Genomic DNA, 25487 nt, shown 5'->3' on the forward strand with positions numbered 1-25487 from the left:
GGTTGGAAATGAAGCCTTAAAAAACTTGAATCTAGTAAGAAAGGTCGTAAATTAAATATAACTTTCTTATGGACTACAAATGCGTGAAACTACGTATCTAAGTGGTTAAGGGTTAAACTCCTTCATAGGATATGTTAACCCTTTGCATGCTGGGATATTTGTCATCTGCTAAAATGTTGTCTGCTGAATTTCTAAAATTAGCATTTTCTTCAATTTTTTTCAAAGAATATCAGAATAGCAAACAGTTTGGATCCTGATGAGATGCCACGTTTTGTGGCGTCTCATCTGGATCCAAACTGTTTGCAAAGGCCTTCAAAATTCGGTTCCTGCACTGAAAGGGTTAAAGAGATATGGATTACTGCCTGTACATATTATTAGTTACACTGTAACTGATGGTGTATGGGATATACACCCTCAGTAATTTCATACCATACTGGAGCTCAAGTATGGTATGAAAGTACTGAGGGTGTATATCCCATACACCATCAGTTACTAACTGTGTAACGATTATATCTCAACCGACTTCTCGATTACTCGGGATGTATGGAAAATGCACTATGGGCACGTGACCACTGTAAGCCAATCGGATTAGGTCATTTTAGTAGGAGGTGAGATATTAAACTACACATTCTTGAACTCTGTTTAGCTTTAATTGTTGGAAATGTTCAGCAGAAACTGGGAAAATAAAGTTAAAAAAAGAAAGCATATTTATTCTACTTTTTAAATAAATCTTTTTGATGTTGAATAAACACAAAAGAAAATATCAAATACATGTACATACACTTTTATAATGTGCATGCATGCATGTTTAACAATATTACACTGATCTGATTTAGGAACATACTTGAATACAAGTGGCGATTTGACCAAAACTTCATACCAACGTATGAAATAATATTAAAATTGCGCATTCCATAATCCTAGTTCTGTGGACTGTACTTTTTCAGCTATTTTGCACATCTACAATTCATTTTGATGATGACATTTTTGAAGTTGCAATTTAAACACTTGAGAAATGGAGAAGAAATTAGTTCCATACACTAAAAACATTTAATTCAGACAAACCGACTGATCAACCAATCAACTCTAATATGCTTTCTCTCTAAGTATTTTAATTAATGAGTATTATAACAAGCAATTGATACAAGTTATAAAGAATGATCAAATTTATCACAACAGGCATATACAGCCTGGTTAACCACAAAATTGTTTAACTGACAGAAGAAAACCGCGGGATTTCGACTGTTCAAAATGATGTACTTCTTTAACAGGGATTGAGGACCTACATCTTCGGAAATGCCAAAAAGGAAATGACTTTTAATTATGTATAACATAGCAACGTTTGTTTTAATTTGCTAAATATGCATAGTACATTTGTTCCATACTTTCACATCTAGATCAAATTATTTCCACAACTGATTTTTAATTTATTTACTTAATGGAAAAGAAGACATATTCAATGTCCATCATGTGATCATTTTTTACAATATTGCCCATGAAAATATTAAATCAAGTTCATTTTTGAAAATAAAAAACCAAGAATTGCAACACGTCGGTCAAGAAGTGGTGATTTTATTTTCAGCAAACAGTTTGCTCAGCTGTTTCATGACGTCGCCGTGTTTCAGGTCCTTGTTCTGCTGCTTCACGACATTGTAATTCTCTTTCACGAACATAGCAAACTTGTTGGGAGTGCGGGGGGTTAGGCTGGCAGATGGGGTGGCGGAAGCGGGGCCAGGAGTTGTGGCCCCTGCCGACATGTTGTTGACGATCAGCTCGAAGCTGCCCTTGCACCTCCCACACCTCCATTTCTTCATGTCCAGAGACTTGGAGTGGCGTCCGATACTGAAATTAATACTGATCCAGTAATTTTGTCAAAATTAGCACCGAAATGTCAGATTCATTTACATATAGTATTGAAGAAAACCAGGTATAGAACACATTTTTTTACCCCAAAGTTTAAATTTAAATGCATATAAGCGCCTATCACTTTAGATTCATCTAATGTGAAAATTTAGCAATACTCTACAGACATTTAAAAAAGAAAGGGACAGTAGACACATGAAGCATAACCATGAAACATATACAACTACTATATTCATATTCAGTTTGTATCAATTTAATTATTAATTAATTATATTTTCATAAACAAGAAAGCAAATAAATCTGACCTAAACATTTTCTGTATATCCAGTAGATTCGCATTCATCCTTAAAATTGTTACAATTAATCTTGAAATTAATTATGACATTATAATTATAAAACAACCTCTGAAAAACAACATTAAATGCATCTGTGTAAAATGTTTTTCCAGATACGTCTGTGCAGTCAGCACAGTCTTATCATTCAGGGACAACACTTTCCTACTTAACTGGATTTACATCAAAAAGAGTCTTCCTTTATGAACTCCCCCCCCCCCCCCCCCAAAAAAAGTGGAAAATGTCGTCCCTGATTAGCGTTTGCAGAATGCACAGGCTAATTCTAATTTGGGACCACACTTTAAGCACATGCATTACCTGTAGTCACACTGTGTACATTTGTAGGTGTACTTGGTCTTGATGTCGTAGCTATGGCAGCGGTCAATGGCGGGCAGTTCTGGGTGGACGTTCATGGACTGGCGGGCCCTGTGCAAGGTATAAGTGTTATTCTTTTGGAACCATGAACTATCTAGATTGCATAAAGCCTGCTCTGATGAAATAACTGTGTGTAAATACAGTACACACACCTTATAATGTCTTTTTGCTATTAAGGCAGCCACCTCTGGGTAGGAAGGTACGAGTACTGTACCCTTCTCACAGAGTTAACCAAAACTCATGACATTTAAATAAAAAGGTCCATCAAAATAAAGATCCAGCAAGATCAAGAATTATTTGTAAGTTAGCAAATCAGCTCAAAGGCATAGAAGTCATACCCCTGCAGCCATAAGTCACCGCATGCACTCACCAGTACTTCCAGAACTGGCCATGGCCCCCGTTGACCCCATTGATCAACCAGACGGCTGCGTGGCACATCTCGTGTATCAGCGTGTCTCTTACTCGTTCTGCATTATCGCACACTTTCTCTGACAACTCGATTACAGCTGAACGCTCGTCGCTATGCCTTGTTTTCTTGTAGCTACAGTAGCCAGCTGTCCGAAGGAGTCGTTTGTTCCATAACACTGGCAGATCTGTAGGCAGCTGAAATGCAGGTCTGATGATAAATTAAAAGGTCTTAATAACAGACTTTCTTCTTCTTGAAAAAAATGTAATAAACATGTTTTTCATAAAAAACTATGTAACTGAAATACAGGTCTGATGATAAATGAAAATCAAAAGGACTTGCCTAATTCTGTAAAAAATGTAGTTAACATTTCATAAACAACAGGGCCACGATGGCCCTAGTTCACTCACCTGAGAGAAATCGGTTCATTCAATCTTTACCAAATGTCAAACTTGACCTAGATATTGTCCAGACATACATCCTGGTCAAGTTTCATCATTATTTCATCTGCAAGTCATGATCAATGTACCTATGAAGTTTCATGATCCTAGGCGTAAGCATTCTTGAGTTATCATCCGGAAACCATTTTTCTAAGTTGAGTCACCGTGACCTTGGCAGCCATTGTGTGAATACGTTTTTTGGCACTGTGACCTTGACCTTTGACCTAGTGACGTGATAATCAATAGGGGTCATCTGCGAGTCATGATCAATATACCTATGAAGTTTCATGAACCTAGGCATAAGCGTTCTTGATTTATCATCCAGAAACCATTTTACTATTTCGGGTCACCGTGACCTTGACCTTTGACCTAGTGACCTGAAAATCAATAGGGGTCATCTGCGAGTCATGATAAATGTACCTATGAAGTTTCATGATCCTAGGCATAAGTGTTCTTCAGTTATCATCTGGAAACCATTTTACTATTTCGGGTCACTGTGACCTTGACCTTTGACCTAGTGACCTGAAAATCAAAAGGGGCATCTGTGAGTGACGATCAATATACCTATGAAGTTTCATGATCCTAGGCATAAGCGTTCTTGAGTTATCATCTGGAAACCATTTTACTTTGTCAGGTCATCGTGACCTTGACCTTTGACCTAGTGACCTGAAAATCAATAGGGGTCATTTGCGAGTCATGATCAATGTACCTATGAAGTTTCATGATCCTTGGCATAAGCACTCTTGAGTTATCATCCAGAAACCATCTGGTGGACGGACGGACCGACATGAGCAAAACAATATACCCCCTCTTCTTTGAAAGGGGGGGGGGGCATAATGAGAAAACTGCCCCCCTCCCAGCAGCCAAGGAAACAAATGTTCAAAGCAAATTTCATGAAAATTGGGCCAAAAATGTGAATTCTACTGTGTTCACATGTTGTCACTAAATACATATAGAGAAAATTGCCCCGCCCACTGGCGGCCATGTTTTTCACCGATCCCGACCATTTTCAAACTCGTTGTAGATATCAATAAAACCAATGTTTTGACCAACTTTCATAATGATTAGGCAAAAATTGTGACTTCTAGAGTGTTACAAGGTTTCTCTATTGCCAAATAGGGAAAACTGCCACTATATACATATAGAAAAAAATGCCCCGCCCACTGGCGGCCATGTTTTTTCACCAATCTCGACCATTTTCAAACTCGTCTGAGACATCAATTGAACCAATGTTTTGACCAACTTTCATGATGATTGGGCAAAAATTATGACTTCTAGAGTGTTTACAAGGTTTCTCTATAGCCAAATAATGCCCCGCCCACTGGAGGCCATGTTTTTCAACGGATCGGAACCACTTTTGAACTCAACCAAGATATCATTAAGACAAACATTTTAACAAAGTAACATGAAGATTGGGCATGAAATGTGACTTCTACAGTGTTTAAAAGGTTTTTCTTTTTTTTGACCTAGTGACCTAGTTTTTGACCTGGCACAACCCAGTTTCGAACTCGGCCGAGATTTCGTTGGGACAAAGCTTCTGTCCAAGTTTCATGAAGATGGGACAAGAAATGTGGCCTCTAGAGTGTTTACGAGCAAATGTTTCTCCCTTAATTTTTTTTAATTATCTCTGTTTATTTAATTTCATAGTAAATTTTTGTCAGAAGCATAACTCTAAATCTACTGAAGGGATTTACTTGAAACTTGAAATATAAACAGATGGCAAGTAGGAGAAGTGCAGTGACTAAGAACCATAACTCTATCAACCTTACTTTTTAAATTATCTCCCTTTATTTAATTTCAAAGTAAATTTTTGTCCGGAGCATAACTCTATATCTACTGAAGGGATTTACTTGAAACTAAAAATATAAACATATGGCAACTAGAAGTGCAGTGAACATGAACCATAACTCTATCGGCTGTAGTTTTTTTAATTAACTCCCTTTTTTCATTTCCATATATTTTATTCTCTACAGCATAACTCCAACACTATATAACTAATTGATCCTTGAAATAAAAATAGATAACACAGGTGCCATGTTTTACAAATATTATTCTACTCTCTTAAACAAGTGTTCTCATACAAGCAAACACATTTCGGCAGGGATGTGTCACTACTGTGACAAGCTCTTGTAAGTTTTGTATTATCTGTACATCTGATTTAATGTTCTTAATCAATGGAAATAAATACATAACAAACCTTTCTATCAAACACACTTTGGTTGAAGAACTTGAATAAATAGTTGGATAGTTCCTCTCGATATTTCTTGAACTTCACAACAAATCTGTAAGAAAATGAAATGTTCACCATTCTACATGTATGAGTGGGATCACAGAAAACGCAGCAATTTAAAACATAAAACAAGGGACAAAATTGTCACAAAACCAGGTTTTCATTGTGAAAAAAAAATCTGATTAAGGGAGAAAACTCAAACTGAACTTTTGAAATGAACAAACAAAATTAACCCCCTTTGTAAGTTTGTTTTTTAAAAAAAATCTATTTTTAGTCGTGGCGACCTTGACATTGGAGATATTGATGTGATTCTTTCGTGCGACACACCGTCCCATGATGGTGAACAAATGTGCCAAATGATTTTTAAATCTCACAATGAATGACATAGTTATGGCCAGGACAAGCTCATTTATGGCCATTTTTGACCTTTGAACCCAAAGTGTGACCTTGACCTTGGAGATATCGACGTAATTATTTCGCGCGACACACCGTCCAATGATGGTGAACAAATGTGCCAAATGATTTTAAAATCTGACAATGAACGACATAGTTATGGCCCGGACAAGCTTGTTCCGCCCGCCCGCCAGCCAGCCAGCCCGCCAGCCAGCCAGCCAGCCAGCCCGCCCGCATTCGCCAATCTAATAACCAGTTTTTTCCTTCGGAAAACCTGGTTAATTATACATGTACTGGTACATTGTGAATAACAGATTATCAGTTGACACCACCAATTCAAGATTCTTCCCCAAAACAGTTCTGTTCATATTTTTATTTCACTGTTTATTTATATGAAATAAACCTCTCATTGTGTACACACCGGTCTTACTGACCTGTGTACTAACGCGAAAGGAATTGTGGGTAGCACTTCTTTTACGAGTGAAAAGTGAAAGTAGGTCAGGTAATCGTGCTTCTGATAATCGCTATCAGCCTTAATAGAGATTCAAAATCACATTTAAACATTACATTTCTTTAAACAACATTCTGTTTTAAACACACAATAAAAAACGATTTTTCTTTCATTATTATAATCTTCATTCCCATGCAGAACTACTTTGGCAGAAGCATAATTCCCCAAACCAGGGGAATGTGATGCGTCTTAGTATAGAGGTGACAATAACGTAGTGACGTTACCATCTATGTATAGAATGATAAACCGCCTCAATACTGAAGTCCACTACATGTAACTAGAAATCCGATACTTTATGAAACTGTTATGGAAAAGAACAAACGTTGGGTGTGCTATAAGAGAAGTGAGCATTTCTGTAGCCATGAAATATAAATACATTACAGTTTAGGTTTTTTGCAAACAACTTTGTTAAAATGGAGGTAAATTACAGTTAAAAGAAGACTGTTGTCAAGCAATATAAGTCCCTTACCGGCTCCACCATTGTAAGAAATTCCACCATTTTCAGATTTAACAAATATATATTTGTTGCCATAGCAACCAGAATTTTTGGCGTAGGAACAAAATGAAATGACGTGCATAATGTCCATATTGCCATCTATACATATTTCAAGTTTCATGAAAAGATATTAAGAACTTTAAAAGTTATCGCAGGATCCAGAAAACCACCATTTCAGCAGTATTTCTAGTCTATTTGTTGCCATAGCAACCATAATTTTTGACGTAGGAACGAAATAAATGATGTGCATAATTTCCATATTGACATCTATCCATGTTCCAAGTTTCATGAAAAAATATTAAGAACTTTTTAAGTTATCGCAGGATCCAGAAAAGTGTGACTGACAGACTGACAGACAGACGGAGCGCAAACCATAAGTCCCCTCCGGTGAAACCGGTAGGGGACTTATAATTTTTTAGGCAACCTCTGCTCTGCCCTGAGTTATCTAAGCTCGTAGAACATTTGACTGCTTAACTGAGGTTCTAGAAATAGAATCCACATTACGTGCATGGAGACTTGTCCTGAATTGTTTTGATTTCAACGGCTATTGTCCCGCCATTTCTGATTAAGGGATTGTATATAAATTGTTACTGACAAAAATATTTGCCCTTAAGTAACACTTGTAAACTGCTTTGATTGGAAACACCAGGAAACAAGAGGATCTGAAAGGCTCAAAGTTGCTCACCTGAGATAACAAGATATTGTTGGGACAAATCTTCTGACCAAGTTTCATGAAGATCGGAAAATAAATGTGGCCTCTAGAGTGTTAACAAGGTTTTACTATAGCCATATAAGGAAAAATGCCCTGCCCCCTGGCAGCCATGTTTTTCAACCAACCGGCATCATTTTTGAACTCGTCCAAGATATTATTGGAATAAATCTTCTGACCAAGTTTCATGAAGATCGGACAGTAAATGTGGCCTCTTAAGTGTTAACAAGATTTTACTATAGCCATATAAGGAAAATTGCCCTGCCCCTTGAGAGCCATGTTTTTCAAGCAAACATAATTATTTTCAAACTAATCCAAGATATCATTGAGACCAATCTACTGACCAAATTTAATGAAGACTGGACAATAAATGTGGCCTCTAGAGTGTTAACAAGGTTTTACTCTAGCCATATAAGGAAAAATGCCCCGCCCCTTGGCAGCCTTTTTTTTCAAGCAAAGGTTACCATTTTTTAACTCATCCAAGATATCATTGGAACAAATCTTCTGAGCAAGTTTCATAATGATCGGAAAATAAATGTGACCTCTAGAGTGTTAACAAGGTTTTACTATAGCCATATAAGGACAAATGCCCCGCCCCCTGGCGGCCATGTTTTTCAACCAACCAGCATCATTTTCGAACTCATCCAAGATATTATTGGGATATATCTTCTAACCAAGTTTCGTGAAGATCAGACAATAAATGTGGCCTCTAGAGTGTTAACAAGATTTTACTACAGCCATAAATAGCCATATAAGGAAAAATGCCCCGCCCCTTGGCAGCCATGTTTTACAAGCAAACGTTTCCATTTTCGAACTCATCCAAGATATCATTGTGACCAATCTTCTGACAAAATTTCATGAAGATTGGACAATAAATGTGCCCTCTAGAGAGTAAACAAGGCAAATGTTGACGCCGCACAACGCACAACGGACAAAAGGTGATCACAAAAGCTCACCATGAGCACGTTGTGCTCAGGTGAGCTAAAAAGAGGGCAGATAAACTACCATAACATAAATGGAATAAAATTCAAACAAACAAACACCTTTGAGCCTCTGGGTCCCTATTCTCCTCAGGGGTTGTGATAGAAAGCGACTTCAAGAAAGAATGCGTGCATGTTTGACCACTCTTAGCACTGAACGGCGTATTTACGGACCCCTTGCTCCTCTTCACTGAAGCCGGGGTGAGGAATTTGGAGACTGGCAGGGGAACCAGGGGCGTCTTGAAACCTGAATTACTCAGAGAGCCTTCCGATGTGTCTACTAAACTCAGCGTAATGCACGGGCTTCCATCACTATCATCATCCGAGGACGACATCAAGTCACTCAATATGGCTGCCTTTGATATCTTTACTACGTTCTTGTCAACGTTTCTGTCTCCCTCATCATTGTTGGGAGGCTTCTTAGTTTTCTTTCTAATAATGGCTTTTGGGTGCACAAAACCATTGTCATTAGACCTATCATCATCTGATGATGTACCACCACTGCCACTCTTAGTTTTAGGCTTATGTTGATGCTTCTTTACTCCAGGTTGGCGAGTGGTGCTAGTTGCTTCTGTGCCCTCAGAGTTTGATAAACTTTCATCTCCACTTTCTGAAGACATTGTAAAGGTGGGCACTGCTGGCTTAACTCGAACTTTGTACTTTTCTTTCTTCTGCTTGGTAACACTTGACAGATAGCGCTCTGAAAACATGCAAACATACTTGGACTTGGTTTATATGTAAATCACTGAAGACAAATTCTCTGCTAATTGTGGAACAGGCCAGGATAAAAACAGTTAGGTATTCTTATTTGTTAACATGAATTTATGAGTACTTAAAATAGTATAAACATTATTTACTGTTTAATATAACATTTTAATGATTCAAGCATATGCATTGGAGAAGAAAGCGGAAAACCCAAAACATGGAACTGAAATATATAACATGGCACCACAGCCATTAAGAACAAACTTGTCCATCTCATTTATTATTCAATATACCCGGTATTCATACTTATACAATTGTTGTACATCCAATATTTGTGTTGTGAAATAATGTGTAGAGTATTTATTGTTTATTATTTGCAGACAACTTGTAGACTATTTATTGCAAATGCCAATCATTGGGACAATGTTGAGGATTTGCAGGTCATTTCTACTATACCAGTACATACTTGATGATAAGTCATCATCACTATCATCACTAGCAGTAATGTCATCCACATCTTCTCCAGGATCAGATTCATCCTCATCCTCAGTCTCTTCACTTTCCTCCTCCTCCTCCTCACCATCCCTCTCAATGGCTCCCAGCTGTTTGCAGTCCTCTTCCCGCTCTAGTCGTTGGGTCTCCCTCAAGTGGTAGGCATCATCCTCATTGTCACTCTCTTCAGTAATGTCATCATCATCAACAATGAAATCTGCCATGCTGAAAATTATTAAACTATCCATTTGAACCTTAAAAGCTACCCATTAAAATTCAAGTAAATAAACAATTAAAACAAAAAGGGTAATACCTCTCGAAGTTTAATTCATAAGCATAAGAATGAAATTTTAGTGTTTATTTTCAGATAAACAACTAAAAATTAAAAATTTAGACAAATGATAGGGAAACCTATATACCACCATATATAGCAAGTTTAATTATCATATCAATCTAATATACTTTTAACTATTGCAATATTAAGCTTTAAAACTTTTTCTCAATTAATTTTAATAATAGAAACCTGACTTTGACCTCTCAGTCTGGTAAAAACTATAAATATAAAATAATAATATAAATACAGACAGACCAAGGGCAACTGTAATCCCCATTTGTAAAAAACAAATTCCCAGCAGTTAAATACCGGTGATGCTAGTGGGAGGCTTGTAATTAAACAGGATTTGCAATAAATGTGCACCTTTTTGGACTGTACACATCCTCCCTGGATTCGTCGCTTTTTCGTCTCTCAGGCTGCTTCATCTTTTGGAAAACTTCAAAAAAGATCAATGTCAACTGAATTCCAAATGACACATGTCATGCAAAAAATGTGTCTTATTTTATATGTGCATGTTGTGTTATCATGATGTCCAAAGATAATTCACCACTTTAGTGTTACATGGGCCAATGAGTTTTTTGTTTACATACAAGAGAGGCCTTTCACCGTGTTAATAGTTAAAAGAAATCATTCAAGCCCTACTAAACATTAAATGTACATATGTATTATCATAGACTATGAAAAATTGAACATTACATAGCATTTTTCAAGCAAATTGTGACATTTTCGTAAATTCCAAAGCAAGGAGCATCTTAACAAATAGTACATTTTTATTATTAATCCACACATTTACATGTCTACATGTTTTCACAATTGTAATTGATGCATTTCATGGAAAAACCAGGATGAATGTACACACATTAAGGCTTAACTTTTAAGCATGATAAGAATTGTGCATAAGCTGATACATCAAAGTACAGTCCGCCTTCAAGGGACAGTGACTTCTTGAAGCAAAAAATAATTTAAACTAGAAATGGCGCGGCAGAGGCCGACGCGTATCCCCACGCCGAATGTTTGACCTAGGTGTGCCCCAGGGTTGGTAATGGGGCCATGCATAGCTGAGATTGACCGTATTGTCATAAGAGAAGTTCATCATCAATTAGAAGTGAATTGGTGTAGAAATGAAGAAGTTATAGTAAAAGGCAATTTTGGGTGGGTGTGACATATGTGGGCAGGGCGCCCCAGGGTTGGTAATTGTGCCATGCATAGTTGAGATTGACCGTATTGTCATAAGAGAGGTTCAGTATCAATTTGAAGTGAATCGGTGTAGAAATGAAGAAATTATAGTAAAAGGCAATTTTGGGTGGGTGTGGTCTATGTGGGCGGGGCGCCCCAGGGTTGGTAATGGGGCCATGCATAGTTGAGATTGACTGTATTGTCATAAGAGAAGTTCAATATCAATTTGAAGTGAATCGGTGTAGAAATGAAGAAATTATAGTAAAGGCAATTTTGGGTGGGTGTGGTCTATGTGGGCGGGGCCCCAGGGTTGGTTATGGGGCCATGCATAGTTGAGATTGACCCTAATGTCATAAGAGAAGTTCAGTATCAATTTGAAGTGAATTGGTGTAGAAATGAAAAAATTATAGTAAATGGAATTTTTTGGTGGGTGTGGCCTATGTGGGCGGGCGCCCCAGGGTTGGGATTGGGGCCATGCATAGTTGAGATTGACCCTAATGTCATAACAAAAGTTCAGTATCAATTTGAAGTGAATCCGTGTAGAAATGAAAAAATTATAGTAAATGGAAATTTTTGGTGGGTGTGGCCTATGTGGGCGGGGCGCCCCAGGGTTGGGAATGGGGCCATGCATGGTTGAGATTGACCGTATTGTCATAGGTGAGGTCCACTATCAATTTGAAGTGAATCGGTGTAGAAATAAAGAAGTAAATGTAAAATAACCTAAAAAAATGAGTGATAATTTCTGACGCGGCCCCACCCCAACCCCTATAACTTTTGACCCAGGGGTCAGATCAAAATTCCAAATAGTGCAGGGTCGCACATATGCTCATAGCTACCATGTGTGTAAATTTCAAGGTTCTAGTGCTTTTAGTGTAGGAGGAGATAGTGGCCAGGACGGACGGACAGACGGACAGACGGACGGACAGACAGACGGACGGACGGACGGCGGAGATCACCACAATATCCCCACCTTTTTTTCAAAAAGCGTGGGGATAAATAGAAAGTTTTGTCCCAAAAAGACACTATGCAGACGGCTGTGACAGGCTGAACTGGCACGATATTTTTCGAACTTGCATTAAGCATTTTTTCCCACAACACACCTCAATTTTAATATAGAAAAAACAATGATTTTTTGGCACATAATTACAGCCTCTTACAGGCTGTTTCCCAATAGTGAAACATAACTTTTTTTTCCCAAGAATCTTACCATAATTTCCCAAAAAGATGCTTAACTTGTCCTATGAACTCAATTATTGGTGTATTGAGTGTATTATACAATTATATAATTATGTAGCACTTTATAATAAATTAATATACATTCAAAAATGCAGTTAAACATGGACTTACAGACAATTTGAATAGTGTTAGTTATAATCTTTTTAATAGTGTTTCATTTTCATGTTTCCCAATTGCATGTTTTATCTCACTATATTCCCCAATCCATAAGGCACATGCTGTAAGATACATGTATAAAGCAAAAAAATCACTGAATCTATATATATGCAGACATACAGGCCTCTAGTTCCTCTTCTCCACTGGATTCACTGCTGTAGGATCGTCGCTTTCTAGAATAGGAAAAATTCACATACATATTTTATAATTACAAACATGACTTCCAGTACTGCTTTAACATTAAATCAAAGCCAAACTAAACAAGAGATTGCCAAGCAATATGGTCCCCTAGCGGTGAAACTCCACCATTGTCAGTATTTTTTATTTTATTTGTTACCATATCAACCAGAATTCTTGACGTAGGAACAAAATAAATTGACGTGCATAATCTCCATATTGTCATCTGTCCATGTTTCAAGTTTCATGAAAAAATATGAAGAACTTTTTAAGTTATCACAGGATCCAGAAAAGTGTGACGGACTGACAGACAGACGCACAGAGCGCAAACCATAAGTCCCCTCCAGTTTCACCAGTAGGGGACAAATATGTCAGCTGATGAAAAAATAAAATGCAGAATACACTACTTCCTATGTCTTGTTCAGATCATAAAATTTTGGATTTTGATATACATGTTTTCACATAAATCTGCCTAATGATGACAATTAACTTCAAATTTTGTGTTGTCATTCCAGGGTTTTTTTTGGCCCGATGTTCCCAATCCCAAAAAGTATACTTTTTTCCCAAAATGTGGCAAAAAATTCCCAATTTCCAAAAAAAAAAAAAAAAAAAATTTTTTTTTTTTTTTTTAGAAAGAAGTGTCTTATGCATATTTTATCTCAATTTTAATTCAATTACATCTAACAAAGTATTTTATGATTTTGTTCTTTTAATTTTAATGATTATAAAGTGTTATATCAAATTTAGTATTTCCCTAATTAGTGGACTTTTCGTGTGGAAAAAAAAGGCTAATGAATTAATTTTCCCAATTTCATGAAAATGCCGATAAAATTCCCAATTCCAAAGCCATGGGCTATCTTCCCAAAAAAGGGAAAAAAAAACCTGCATTCTCTTTTAATTGTATTGTTAACAATTTCATCAACATGATTAAAAGCTAGATGCTTTTATCTCTAGGTTAGGAATTTGTAAATTGCAATAAACTAGCATCCAAATAAAGAAATTTTGCAAATGTGTATAAAAATGCAGAGTTTTATTTCGTTCAAATCTGGGTCCGTTAGTGGTACCCATTTCCAATGGAAACAAGAGTGCCAAACTGTCGCAAGATTCGCCCGTTTGAAGGTTTTGGACAACTTGATAACTTTACCATGACCCATATTTGAACTTGACCTACATATCATCTAGACACAACTTCTGACCAAATTTTGTGAAGATCGGATGAGGACTACTTCTATTAGAGAGTGGACACCATGCTAAATGCTTGAAATGCACTAAGTGACCCTGTGACCTAGTTTTTGACCTGGCATGACCCATATTGGAACTTGACCTAGAAATTGTCAAGATACAATTTCTGACCAAGTTTGGTGAAGATCGGATAAAATCGACTTCAATTAGAGAGCTGACACCATGCTAAATGCTTGAAATGCACTAAGTGACCCTGTGACCTAGTTTTTGACCCGACATAACCCATATTCGAACTTGACCTAGCTATTGTCTAGATAAAACTTCTAAGTTTGGTGAAGATTGGATGAAAACTATTTGAATTAGAGAGCGGACACTGCTGTGGATGCCGCCAGCCCGCCGCCAAGGTGAAACTATAATACGTCCCGTTTTTTTTTAAACGGGCATATAAAAAGTATATATTTTTCGCAAATGGGACCTTAAAATTCCCAATTGAAGGTTTCAAAAAAAGGATATGTTTTTCATAAGTCTGAACTTGTCAACTATCTGCAAATCCAGCTCTATAAGTTGAACCTTAGAAATATAATATTGAAATATTGATATCATTTTTATTATCAATTTTAAAGCATGTAAGCATACAATCAACAACATAAATATCCTAATTTTATATAGGCAAAAGAAAACGAAATTTCCCAATCCAAAGGAACCCTGCCTTATTCCCAAAATGGTAAAAAAACTAATAATGATAGACTTCACTACACATGAATGTGTATCTTACCTCCAGTTCTGTTGAGAAACTTCTTTGCTCCCTACATTTGAAAGGCCAAAATGTGTGTCTCTCTCGTTCAAACTGGAGCCACACAAACCTTTTTCACTGATTTTCTGCACTATTTCTGAATCAACCCTGTCACTCCCCTGACTAAGAGAACTTTCATGCATAGATTCTGTACTATTGTCATCTCTACCACAACTTTCCGCTGACAAGTCTGTAACCATATGATGTGGTGTTTCGTTAAGCTCAAGGCTTTCCTCAGTCATTTCGTTACATTCTTTGCTTTCATCAGTCAGTGCATTATGTTCACACTTTTCCTTTATTATTTCTTTACTTTTCATATTTTCCTCAATCTTTTTTGCCTGAGGACTTAATTCCGTTTGAACAGCAATGTCTATTACTTCTACTTCACTTACATCATCACTGATCTGACTATCGTCATCGGATGCATTTATAATATTTTTTGATTCATCATCAGAGAAAATTTCCAGAGCATTTTGACCACTACAAAGCTTGTCAAAGTCTTCTTCAATGTGCATACTGTCTTTGGATTCAATAATTTCTTTTTCATATTCAACAATAGTAGTGTGTCCATATAAATCATCTGAGACCACATTTAATCCTTTTGTCACATTTACATTTTCATCAATATCACATGAAACATTGGTGTCACTCATATTATTATAATAGTTATCATTGCCACACTTCTGTTCATTTACAGATGATGTATTTGCGGCAATACCTATCTGATTTTTGGTTTTATCAGAAACAGTGTCTGACTGAAAAACATTCTGATCATCTACACCAAAACCTTCAGACACTATTGTACCATTCATGTAAACATTGTCATGTTTACATAAATCCGAAATTTTTGGGTCAATGTCTTGAATACCAAAAATGTCATCAGCCAGAGTTTCAGACTGAAATATATTGTAACTTAACTTGCCTTTGATAGTATCATTATTATAGTTACCCAGCACTTCAGAATCATTGTGAGTGGTATTGTTCTGTACCACAGTCTGTTCAGAGTAAACATTTACATTTTTACTCCATGACCCCAGAAAACAATCTTGGATGTCCATGGTTTGTGTTTCAGCATCCACCACCTCTATCAGTTCATCCTCAGATTCACTACTATCACTTAAAAGAGTAAACTTTGCAGGTTTCAGTTTGACAGGTTTAGCGTTTGCTTTAGACAATTTTGTTTTAGGAGCAATTTTTTCTAGTTTTACATTAGGCTTTGTATACACTGTTTCATCAGGCATTTCAAGTGCAGTAATGTATTTTGTATCTTCTGTACACATGTTTTCATCATCTTTCGAATAATCCTTCTCTAGCTCAGTATCTTTAGATTCTACACCACTTATGTTAGCTTTGCTACTTATCAAAAAAGAATCCTCAACACTACCAACCGTCTCTTCAACCTCTTTGATATCAGAATCCTCAAGGCACTTCATGATCTGGTTGTAAGTTGCGCTACTTCGTCTGTGAATTCTGGTTGACTCAATTAGAGGGTCACCAAGATTGTCCAAGTTCAGAGTCATTGATGCCAAAGAGACTCTGTTCTTAACCACAGCGTAATCATACTCGTCACTCAACCTATCAAAACACTTGGGGGCCGAATATACTTTTTCAGGGGATTCCAACACCTTGGATGCTTCAACACTTTTCCTTGTGTCTGCTGCAGTTTTATCAGAAGGGCGGCTTTGTTTATTAAACACCTCACTTTCATCCTCAGAATCGCTACACAATTTCAACATTGCTTTTTTAACTGAGGTCTGAACTGAAGGCTTTGACTTTTTTGCAAGTGTCTTCTTTGCATTCGTTTTTACATTATTACTGATATTTTCTTTGTTTTCGTTAAAGTCCTCATCTTCACTATCAGAGGATATCACACTCTGCAAACTTTTTGCAGGTGTTAAAAATGGTTGGCGAAGTGATGTGTCCGATGGCTTAGAAGGCACACTGTGCATTTTTGTTTTCTGATTACTGTCTGCAAATATATGTTAATGCTGGTGAATAGGCAATACAAAATCCTTTTTTATCAGTGACACAAATTTTCAGAAAACAAGAGCTGTCTCCATATAAACGCTCCCGATAAACGCTTTGATAGATGTTATGAGCATTTTTCGAAACCTAAACACAGATTTCGAAACCTAAACGCGGACCCTAAGTTCAAGGTCAAAGGGGTCAAAATTTGTGTGCGTATGGAAAGGCCTTGTCCATATACACATGCATATCAAATATGAAGGATACATCTGAAGCGACATAGAGGTCATGAGCATTTTTCAAAACCTAAACGCAAAAGTGTGACAGACAGACGGACAGACGGAGGACCGGGGGCATAAAATAGAATACAATGAAATACTAGAACTATTAAGAGAGAAATTCGTCTTCTTTTCCACTACTTTTAAAACAGAACATCAACCTTAAACACAAAATGGTTAAAACTGGAATCTGCACCTTGGAAAAGTGAATTTTTATTTATTTATCATTGTCAACAGAAAATAATAAAGCATTTGTAACCCTATAATGGGAAACTTAGCAACAAAGCGTATTACCAAAAAAGCATTATTGGCTGAATCCATAAGCCTGTTGTGCAGAGGTTGCGCAATGCGCATTAACTTTGGCTGTTAAGGACATGATCTTTTTTTATACATAAATAATCCTAGCAATTATAATAATTTAAATAATAATTTATAATAATTTAAAACTATTACAAATACTACAGCTTTGTTAGTTAATTTCTTTACCAGTAAAGACATTAAAAACAAGAGATGTGTTTGTCAGAAATACAATTGCCCCCTATTGAAATAAAATTTCAATATATCATTTGGCAGGTTTAGAAATTATCTCCCTTTTAAAGATTATTACTAACCTTGGATTGTATTTTTTGACTTTTGACCTTGAAAGATAACCTTGCCCTTGACTTTTCACCACTAAAAATGTGCAGCTTCATGGAAACACATGCATGCCAAATATCAAGTTGCTATCTTCAATATTGCAAAAGTTATGGCCAATGTTAAAGTTTTCGGACGTACGCACAGACTAACAGACTTACAGTTCAACTGCTATATGCCACCTCACGGGGGGCATACAAATATAATCTGTTAACATATCTGTTAAAATGTATAACAACTAATAATCTCAAGTACATTTCCATAATTATTTGGATAATGTGACATTCACTCTCTGCCTATGGAATTAATAACATTCCCAGAAATAATTAAACTTATTTGTTACCTCTGCACTTGGGATGTTTTTCATATGCAGTGAATGGTTCTAAAACCAGAGAGGTATAAACTAAAAAATGCCCCTGACTTAGAACGTTTACTTTCATGGTGTTTAAAACATAAGGACTTTGAATGAAGCAATATGTTTTTTCACTGATTAAATTCTGCCTGGCTGTAACCTTACAAAGTAAAGATCTGGTAAAAGAAGAAGCTTGGCTTCTATTAAACAGCCCATTATACACATCCCCAAGTACCATGTGTGGGGTGGAGTATCACTTAGGGGTGTTACCCCCAGATGTCTATTTGAAGGAAACCTAACAACCCAGAGGTACACCTAGAGTTTAGAAATGCACCTGTTGTCAACAGCTCACTTTGTATATGATAATTTCACAGCCAGACAACAATCTCAATTACACACAATGCTGGCCAATGATTAGAAGATGAAAACAGAATTGTTCTGGGTTCATATTCCAGAAGCATCTTTAGTTAAATTTTATTCTTATCCTTAAATTGGGAAATTTTCTTAAGTGTTTCATTTCATATTGCAATAGATTGGCATCAAGATATACATTTAAATAATATCATTATCCCAATGTTATTTTAGGAATACCAAAAAAACATGTGTTTCCTTATTTAGTAAAGAAATACAAAACATTGTAATTTTGAACTTAAGTGAAATTATTTAACAAATGACTTAAGATGTTTCTGGAATACCACCCCAGAATTGGCTTAGCTTTAGTCTGGACTTGAGGCTAATCTGGGCGTTTTTTTCTTGAATGTGGGAAAGGGCATAGCCTTTAATTTTGAGAAAAAAATTATGGACAAAACTGAGAATAGGCAAACAATTTTCCAAAGAAAGCTTGAACTTTGGGGGAAATTGCATCATTTTAAACAACTTCTCTTTATGGAAGGGGCCTTTTTCTTGGGGGAATGGGCCATTATAAGGCCCTTGCTAAAGAAGGAAAAAAGCCCTGCCCATTGAAAAGAATTGCTATGTCATGAAAGACAGTCTTCGGCCCAAATCCCTGTCCATGAGTCCACGGACATTATGACCAATGATTTTGAGAAATTTGATAAGCAGCATGGACATAAGTATGGCGGCTTGTATCTAAAAAATATATAGGATTATCAAAATACTAGTTTGCAATTTGTTAATTATAGGAAATGTGTCAGGAGTATGAAAAAAAAAAATGCATTTTTGGATGATTTCCTTGGACAACTACATTTATTTCCCTTTTTAGTCATTTTGGGGAACACTTTATCAATATATGTTAATCTGTGACAAAGTCCTTTGAAACATAGATACCCAGAAATATGTTTGACAAACATTTCAGAAAATATACCTGGAGCCTTTTTTCTTTCACTGTTACTACCCTGCTTAAGTTTTGATCTTGCTGACTTCTTCTTTGCACTGGACGACAACTAAGATACATAAAAAAGATGCAATAAAAATATTAACTCTTTCAGTGCTGGAACCGAATTTTGAAGGCCTTTGCAAACAGTTTGCATCCAGATGAGACGCCACAGAATGTGGCGTCTCATTAGGATCCAAACTGTTTGCTATTCTAATAGTATTCTTTGAAAAAAATAAAAGAAAATGTGAATTTTAGAAATTCAGCAGACAACATTTTAGCAGACGACAAATTTCCCAGCATGCAAAGGGTTAAAGCATGAAGTTATAAAACATTCATTCTTGCAGAGATTTTGATTTCATGCGCATACAATATAAAACCACACTGTAGCAGGCTTTTTTTCTGTCTCCAAATGTCAAAAGTCAAATAGATCCTTAGAAATAAATCTTATTGAGGTTTTGTGACTTTCTTCTTCTTCTTAATTTATTATTATTTTGACTTCTTAGTTATCCCCACGCTTTTTGAAAAAAAGGTGGGGATATTGTGGTTATCTCCGCCGTCCGTCCGTCCGTCCGTCTGTCCGTCCGTCTGTCTGTCTGTCCGTCCGTCCTGGCCACTATCTCCTCCTACACTAAAAGCACTAGAACCTTGAAACTTACACACATGGTAGCTATGAGCATATGTGCGACCCTGCACTATTTGGAATTTTGATCTGACCCCTGGGTCAAAAGTTATAGCGGTTGGGGTGGGGCCGCGTCAGAAATTATCACTCATTTTTTTAGGTTATTTTACATTTACTTCTTTATTTCTACACCGATTTACTTCAAATTGATACTGGACCTCTCTTATGACAATACGGTTAATCTCAACCATGCATGGCCCCATTCCCAACCCTGGGGCGCCCCGCCCACATAGGCCACACCCACCAAAAATTTCCATTTACTATAATTTTTTCATTTCTACACGGATTCACTTCAAATTGATACTGAACTTTTGTTATGACATTAGGGTCAATCTCAACTATGCATGGCCCCAATCCCAACCCTGGGGCGCCCGCCCACATAGGCCACACCCACCAAAAAATTCCATTTACTATAAAAAAATTTTAGGTTATTTTACATTAACTTCTTCATTTCTACACTGATTCACTTCAAATTGATACTGAACCTCTCTTATGACAAAACGGTCAAACTCAACTATGCATGGCCCCGTTGCCAACCCTGGGGCGCCACGCCCACATAGACCACACCCGCCCAAAATTGCCTTTTACTATAATTTCTTCATTAATACACTGATTCACTTCAAATTGATACTGAACCTCTCTTATGACAATACGGTCAATCTCAACTATGCATGGCCCTATTACCAACCCTGGGGCACCCCGCCCACATAGGCCACACCCTCCCAAAATTGCCTTTTACTATAACTTCTTTATTTTTACACCCATTCACTTCTAATTGATACTGAACTTCTCTTATGACAATACAGTCAATCTCAACTATGCATGGCCCCATGATCAACCCTGGGGCGCCCTTGGGTCAAACATGCGGCGTGGGGATACGCGTCGGCCTCTGCCGCGCCATTTCTAGTTTATTATTACTTTGACTTGTATCATATTGTTAAATGTAGAAAACCACGGCTGTGATGATTCCTTAACAAGCATAACCGTAGTGAACAACAGTGGTTTATTCTTACAGACTGTATTGCGTCATCAAGACTGGGATGCTGGAACCAGCCCAGTTTCTCTCCCATCTTCTGAAACATTTGCTGAACATCATCCCTAGGCTTAGTGGGATCCATCGCACTGAAAAAAGCAAGAAGGAATAAGTTTAACACCATGGACCAAAATATGAGTAGAGTAAACAGGTGATGCTGAATGTAATATACTCCAAAATAGCTTTTTATTTCAGGGACTCCAACAGTAATGACCTATACTCGTGAAATTGGAAATGGCAGCGCCAATTCACTTAAAATTGGGTGCAAGTAACTGTATAATTGTTTGATTAATAAAATTTGAATTAATATTGATAGAATAGAACATCTTCAACAAAAGCAAATACCGTATTTTATAGGTCTGTGATCAGTGGCACAACTTGGTAGTGGCATGAAACGTCCATCACTTCATATAACCAATTTATTAAAGTGCCTCCTGGATTCAAGGCAGCTACTTTACTAGCTAAAGAAACTTCAGCGTACAGTTTATATAGTATTGACAGACCTGTGCCTATAAAGTCGCGCCAGTCAAAAAGGGTTATGGAGGTTTCGGTAAATGACAAGTTCGGTAAATTGATTTATATAGTAAAAGCCGTGGAGGTTTCGGTAAATTGATTTTATAGAGGAGGTATACCTACAACGAGGTGTTAATGACACCTATTATCGGCTTACAATAACATTAGGGGCATTTATTTGCAAACTGTGGATTAATTTTGATGTACATTAATTGAGTTGTTTGGCACTAATTAATTTATCTGTTTAAATGTACGGACTTGATTTTATCAAATTAGAGATGTTTGCAAAGTGTTATTATTAATTATCCAGGCTTGCAACCTATTGAAAGTCTAATCGATGGAGGTAAAATACTGGTGGTGACATCAAAGGATGTTTATTTGTGGTAAAAATAACATTATTATGTAATTGGGTAATTATAAAATTATAATGGTCATTGTCAAATAAGAAATGATCATCAGCCACATCAATGCCCTGGGACCATCCACAGCGGTCCACCACATGCTCGACGACGACGAGTCTTGAACGATGAACGACTGATATGGTTGAAATGTAACATTAAATTGAATTGTGTCGTACATGTATCTCATTTGTATTAGAAATGTAATTAAATTAAATCAGCATGCGGAAAATCTGAATGATAATAATGTGTCGTATTAATATTGTAGTGTGTCAAAAATGTATCTTATTAATATGTGATTACTCCCTCATTATTGTTTTAAATGACATGAAATATTCAAATATATATATTGCATCCATGTTATACTTGTTGCTAAATAAAACGGATTACAAAGTAAATCAGTTATTATTTTTTATTGAACCGATTTGTTTAGGCAAAAAATGATATCAGTTATTTTGGCCGTAAAACCCATTGTTCCAATACAGTAGCCAGGTGCCTGTGTATTAAGTTGATAAGATAATGATCATCACAGCAGCTTGCTATTACACAGTGTATTCATTCTGCTGGCGTTGTGTTAGTTGTCATTTTTATCAGTTTTCAATTATGTGTATCTCTCCGCTTAACTCAACGTTCAATGGCACGCGCACTTAACATAATTATAAAACATAACGCGTATCATTATATTACTTTTTATTAATTACGTACACGTATTAAATTTTATATATTGTTTTTTTTTCTTGTGTTTTTCTCAACCAGAAAGAAATAATAAAACATATAAATAAATATAAAATTCAACATGAAATCATTTTAATTAAATCATATTTTACAAGAAACTTTTTAAAATAGCATTAAACTTAATTGAAGAGCTTACATTGATTCCGCCATAAATCATTACTTCTTATTACTATTATGTTACTATTATGTTATTTAAATAAAAGCACCAATTAAAAAAACAACAGTATTGCGTTATTTAAATCGTAAAATTAACCAAAAATTTCCTAACAGAATTCGTTTTTCAGAGGTAGCTCATTCATTTCCCTTAATTCTTTACCTTAGGCATAGCATTAATTACTCAACTCAAAATTAATCCACAGTTTGCAAATAAATGCCTCTAATGTTATTGTAAGCCGATAATAGGTGTCATTAACACCTCGTTGTAGGTATACCTCCTCTATAAAATCAATTTACCGAAACCTCCACGGCTTTTACTATATAAATTAATTTACCGAACTTGTCATTTACCGAAACCTCCAGCACCCGTCAAAAATCATAACAAGCGACATTTAAAGTTATGGTAGCCAGAACTACTACTTTACATGAAAAATGCTTTTACTAGTTGAAACTAAGAGTCCCCAAGAGTCAATACTTGAAAGTATATGTTCGGGCTATTATTTAGTTATTAATTTTGGGTGATGTCAGACAATACAGAGCGTAAATATAACTAAATTAAGCACAAAAAGGAGTGTGTCCGACGTTTCAATTGTCCGAAAGAGTCTTTAAGTTAAATTGTGTTTTATTATAGTTTCGCAAAAAAATCTTATTTGGTTTATGTTTTTATAAATTGCGTCTTTTATTTTTGATGTCATCGTGTTTAAATAAATGTATAAGACACATTTTATAGAAATGATACCTCGAAAGTAGAAGTTGTTGTCAATCACTCGCATTTAAAATTAGCGCTTCCGGATAAGGCTACAACACACCATGGACCAATTCAGAGTAACGATGAGCGCATTCGGCATACATACCCGTGTAAAATTGTTTTGCTTACCCTATGTAACCCGAGTAACTCGGGTAACGGATTTAGTCCGAACGCTTATGGAGTAAACTGCACTCGCAAACCCCGACAGTAGAAAGATAAATAAATAGTTTTTATCAAGTAAAGTCACGCTTGCTAGATTTTCATCCAAATAATAACATTATTTCATATTTTATCTACCTGTTTCCTTTCTCGTCAACCAGGTCAGCCATTTTCCCGCTTCTTGTTGGAAGAAGAAGTATATTCGGACAGTCTTACCCGGCTTCCCGGCTCCGTGAGGTGGGTAGCAATCGAGTGACTCGCGCACCATAACCAGGGTAACACGAGTAATACTCGAGCATTACCCGGGTTAACTCGTGTTAGCTCGAGTTAGTATGCCGAACGCGCTCGATGTAATCCTGCGAAGCTAGTCAACTCGTACCTAAGTCAACTCGTACCTTCGGTCAACTCGTAACCGATTTTGTCAACTCGTAACCGATTTTTGGTCAACTCGTACCCCCACTAGTCAACTCGTACCCGAATAGGTCAACACGTTCCCTCCTAAAAATTATTTATATATATCAAAGACGTGACATATGTTTTTGTATATGTTTTTGATATGAATATAGATAAAGGTTATAATTTTTTTTTTCAAAAGTAGACAGAGTTTACGCAAATGTCAACTGACTTGTCAACTGGTCATTGGCATTAGTTTTGATCAGCGACCTTAATTTAGTACGTACATACCGTATTTCAATGTAACATCTACATATGTAGAGATATGCAATATTGAACTCAAAATGTTTAAGGCAAAAGGGGCCTTAATTTTATTTTTAGGAATACCTACGATTTTGCTGCTTTTCCTAATACCGCTGCTGACATCAAACAACGGAAGGGGATCGGGTCGGACTACTTTTGTATTTGGAAATTTCTCCGCACCGTAAGTGAAGTACTTATCTAATTAACCTGTCAAAAGACCAACGCCTACATTCCAGTCAGATTTGTTTTTCTTAAACGTTTTGAATAAACATTTTATTTGCGTAAATTAATATCATACAAGAGTAGATGTGTATTTTTTTAATCAATGAAAAATGCTTTTTGAAATATTTGTATTGTAGGCTGGTATTGTGTATGGTAGGTTATTTTAAAATCAATTTCAAATATAGGTTTATTTATGGAGTTTGCGCAAAAAAAATTAATGTTATTTTCATTTTATTTCAGGTCGGGTGGGAAGTAATCTGTATGCTCGGCTGTGGACACAGAATCATCATGAATTTTTTGGTTATTTCATCACAATAAAAACTAATCTTCTCGATATTTCTTTGAATTAAACAAAATAGAAATATTTTATATTTTATATGTCAGAAACTGACATATAATCTACTTAAAAAATAATCGACGGGTCACCGTTGGTTATTGCGGTAATAACCAACGGTATGGAGTTCCGATGCGTAGGAATTAAACCACGAGGGCGTAGCCCGAGTGGTTTGATAACAAGCATCGGAACGACATACCGTTGGTTATTACCGCAATAACCAACGGTTACCCGTGGATTATTTCGATTCTAACACGTTTTCAT

At 36.4% G+C, this 25487-nt stretch overlaps 2 protein-coding genes across 3 annotated transcripts in view; one reads left to right on the forward strand and one right to left on the reverse strand.

Annotated features, from left to right (window-relative positions):
• The window catches only part of LOC127876051 (ubinuclein-2-like), a 145589-nt gene that overhangs the window by 35057 nt on the left and 85045 nt on the right, over window positions 1-25487 (forward strand). The window lies entirely within an intron of this gene.
• Window positions 1417-23898, reverse strand: LOC127876050 (uncharacterized). Of its 2 annotated transcripts, XM_052420899.1 has the most exons (13): window positions 23804-23824; window positions 21608-21723; window positions 21243-21351; window positions 19539-19617; window positions 14969-16955; window positions 12955-13007; window positions 10630-10702; window positions 9907-10157; window positions 8799-9435; window positions 5614-5698; window positions 2941-3173; window positions 2514-2621; window positions 1417-1842 (listed from the first exon to the last, which is right to left on the reverse strand). In XM_052420899.1, exons 3-13 carry the CDS (start codon window positions 21345-21347, stop codon window positions 1557-1559), a joined length of 3897 nt encoding a protein of 1298 aa, XP_052276859.1. In that variant the 5' UTR covers window positions 21348-21351; window positions 21608-21723; window positions 23804-23824; the 3' UTR covers window positions 1417-1556. The 2 variants fall into 2 exon arrangements, with proteins under 2 accessions (XP_052276859.1, XP_052276860.1); XM_052420900.1 differs by lacking the exon at window positions 21608-21723 and having other exon boundaries at window positions 23804-23898.

Source organism: Dreissena polymorpha, chromosome 4 (genome assembly GCF_020536995.1).
Source record: "Dreissena polymorpha isolate Duluth1 chromosome 4, UMN_Dpol_1.0, whole genome shotgun sequence".
NCBI lineage: Eukaryota > Metazoa > Mollusca > Bivalvia > Myida > Dreissenidae > Dreissena > Dreissena polymorpha.

Coding starts and splice junctions, on each gene's coding strand:
- LOC127876050 (XM_052420900.1), bottom strand. CDS start 21,347: ATGGATCCCACTAAGCCTAGGGATGATGTTCAGCAAATGTTTCAGAAG. Junction 13,008..14,968: donor GTTTCTCAACAGAACTGGAG/GTAAGATACACA, acceptor TTCCTATTCTAG/AAAGCGACGATCCTACAGCA. Junction 3,174..5,613: donor AAAGTGTGTTTGATAGAAAG/GTTTGTTATGTA, acceptor CCTGCATTTCAG/CTGCCTACAGATCTGCCAGT.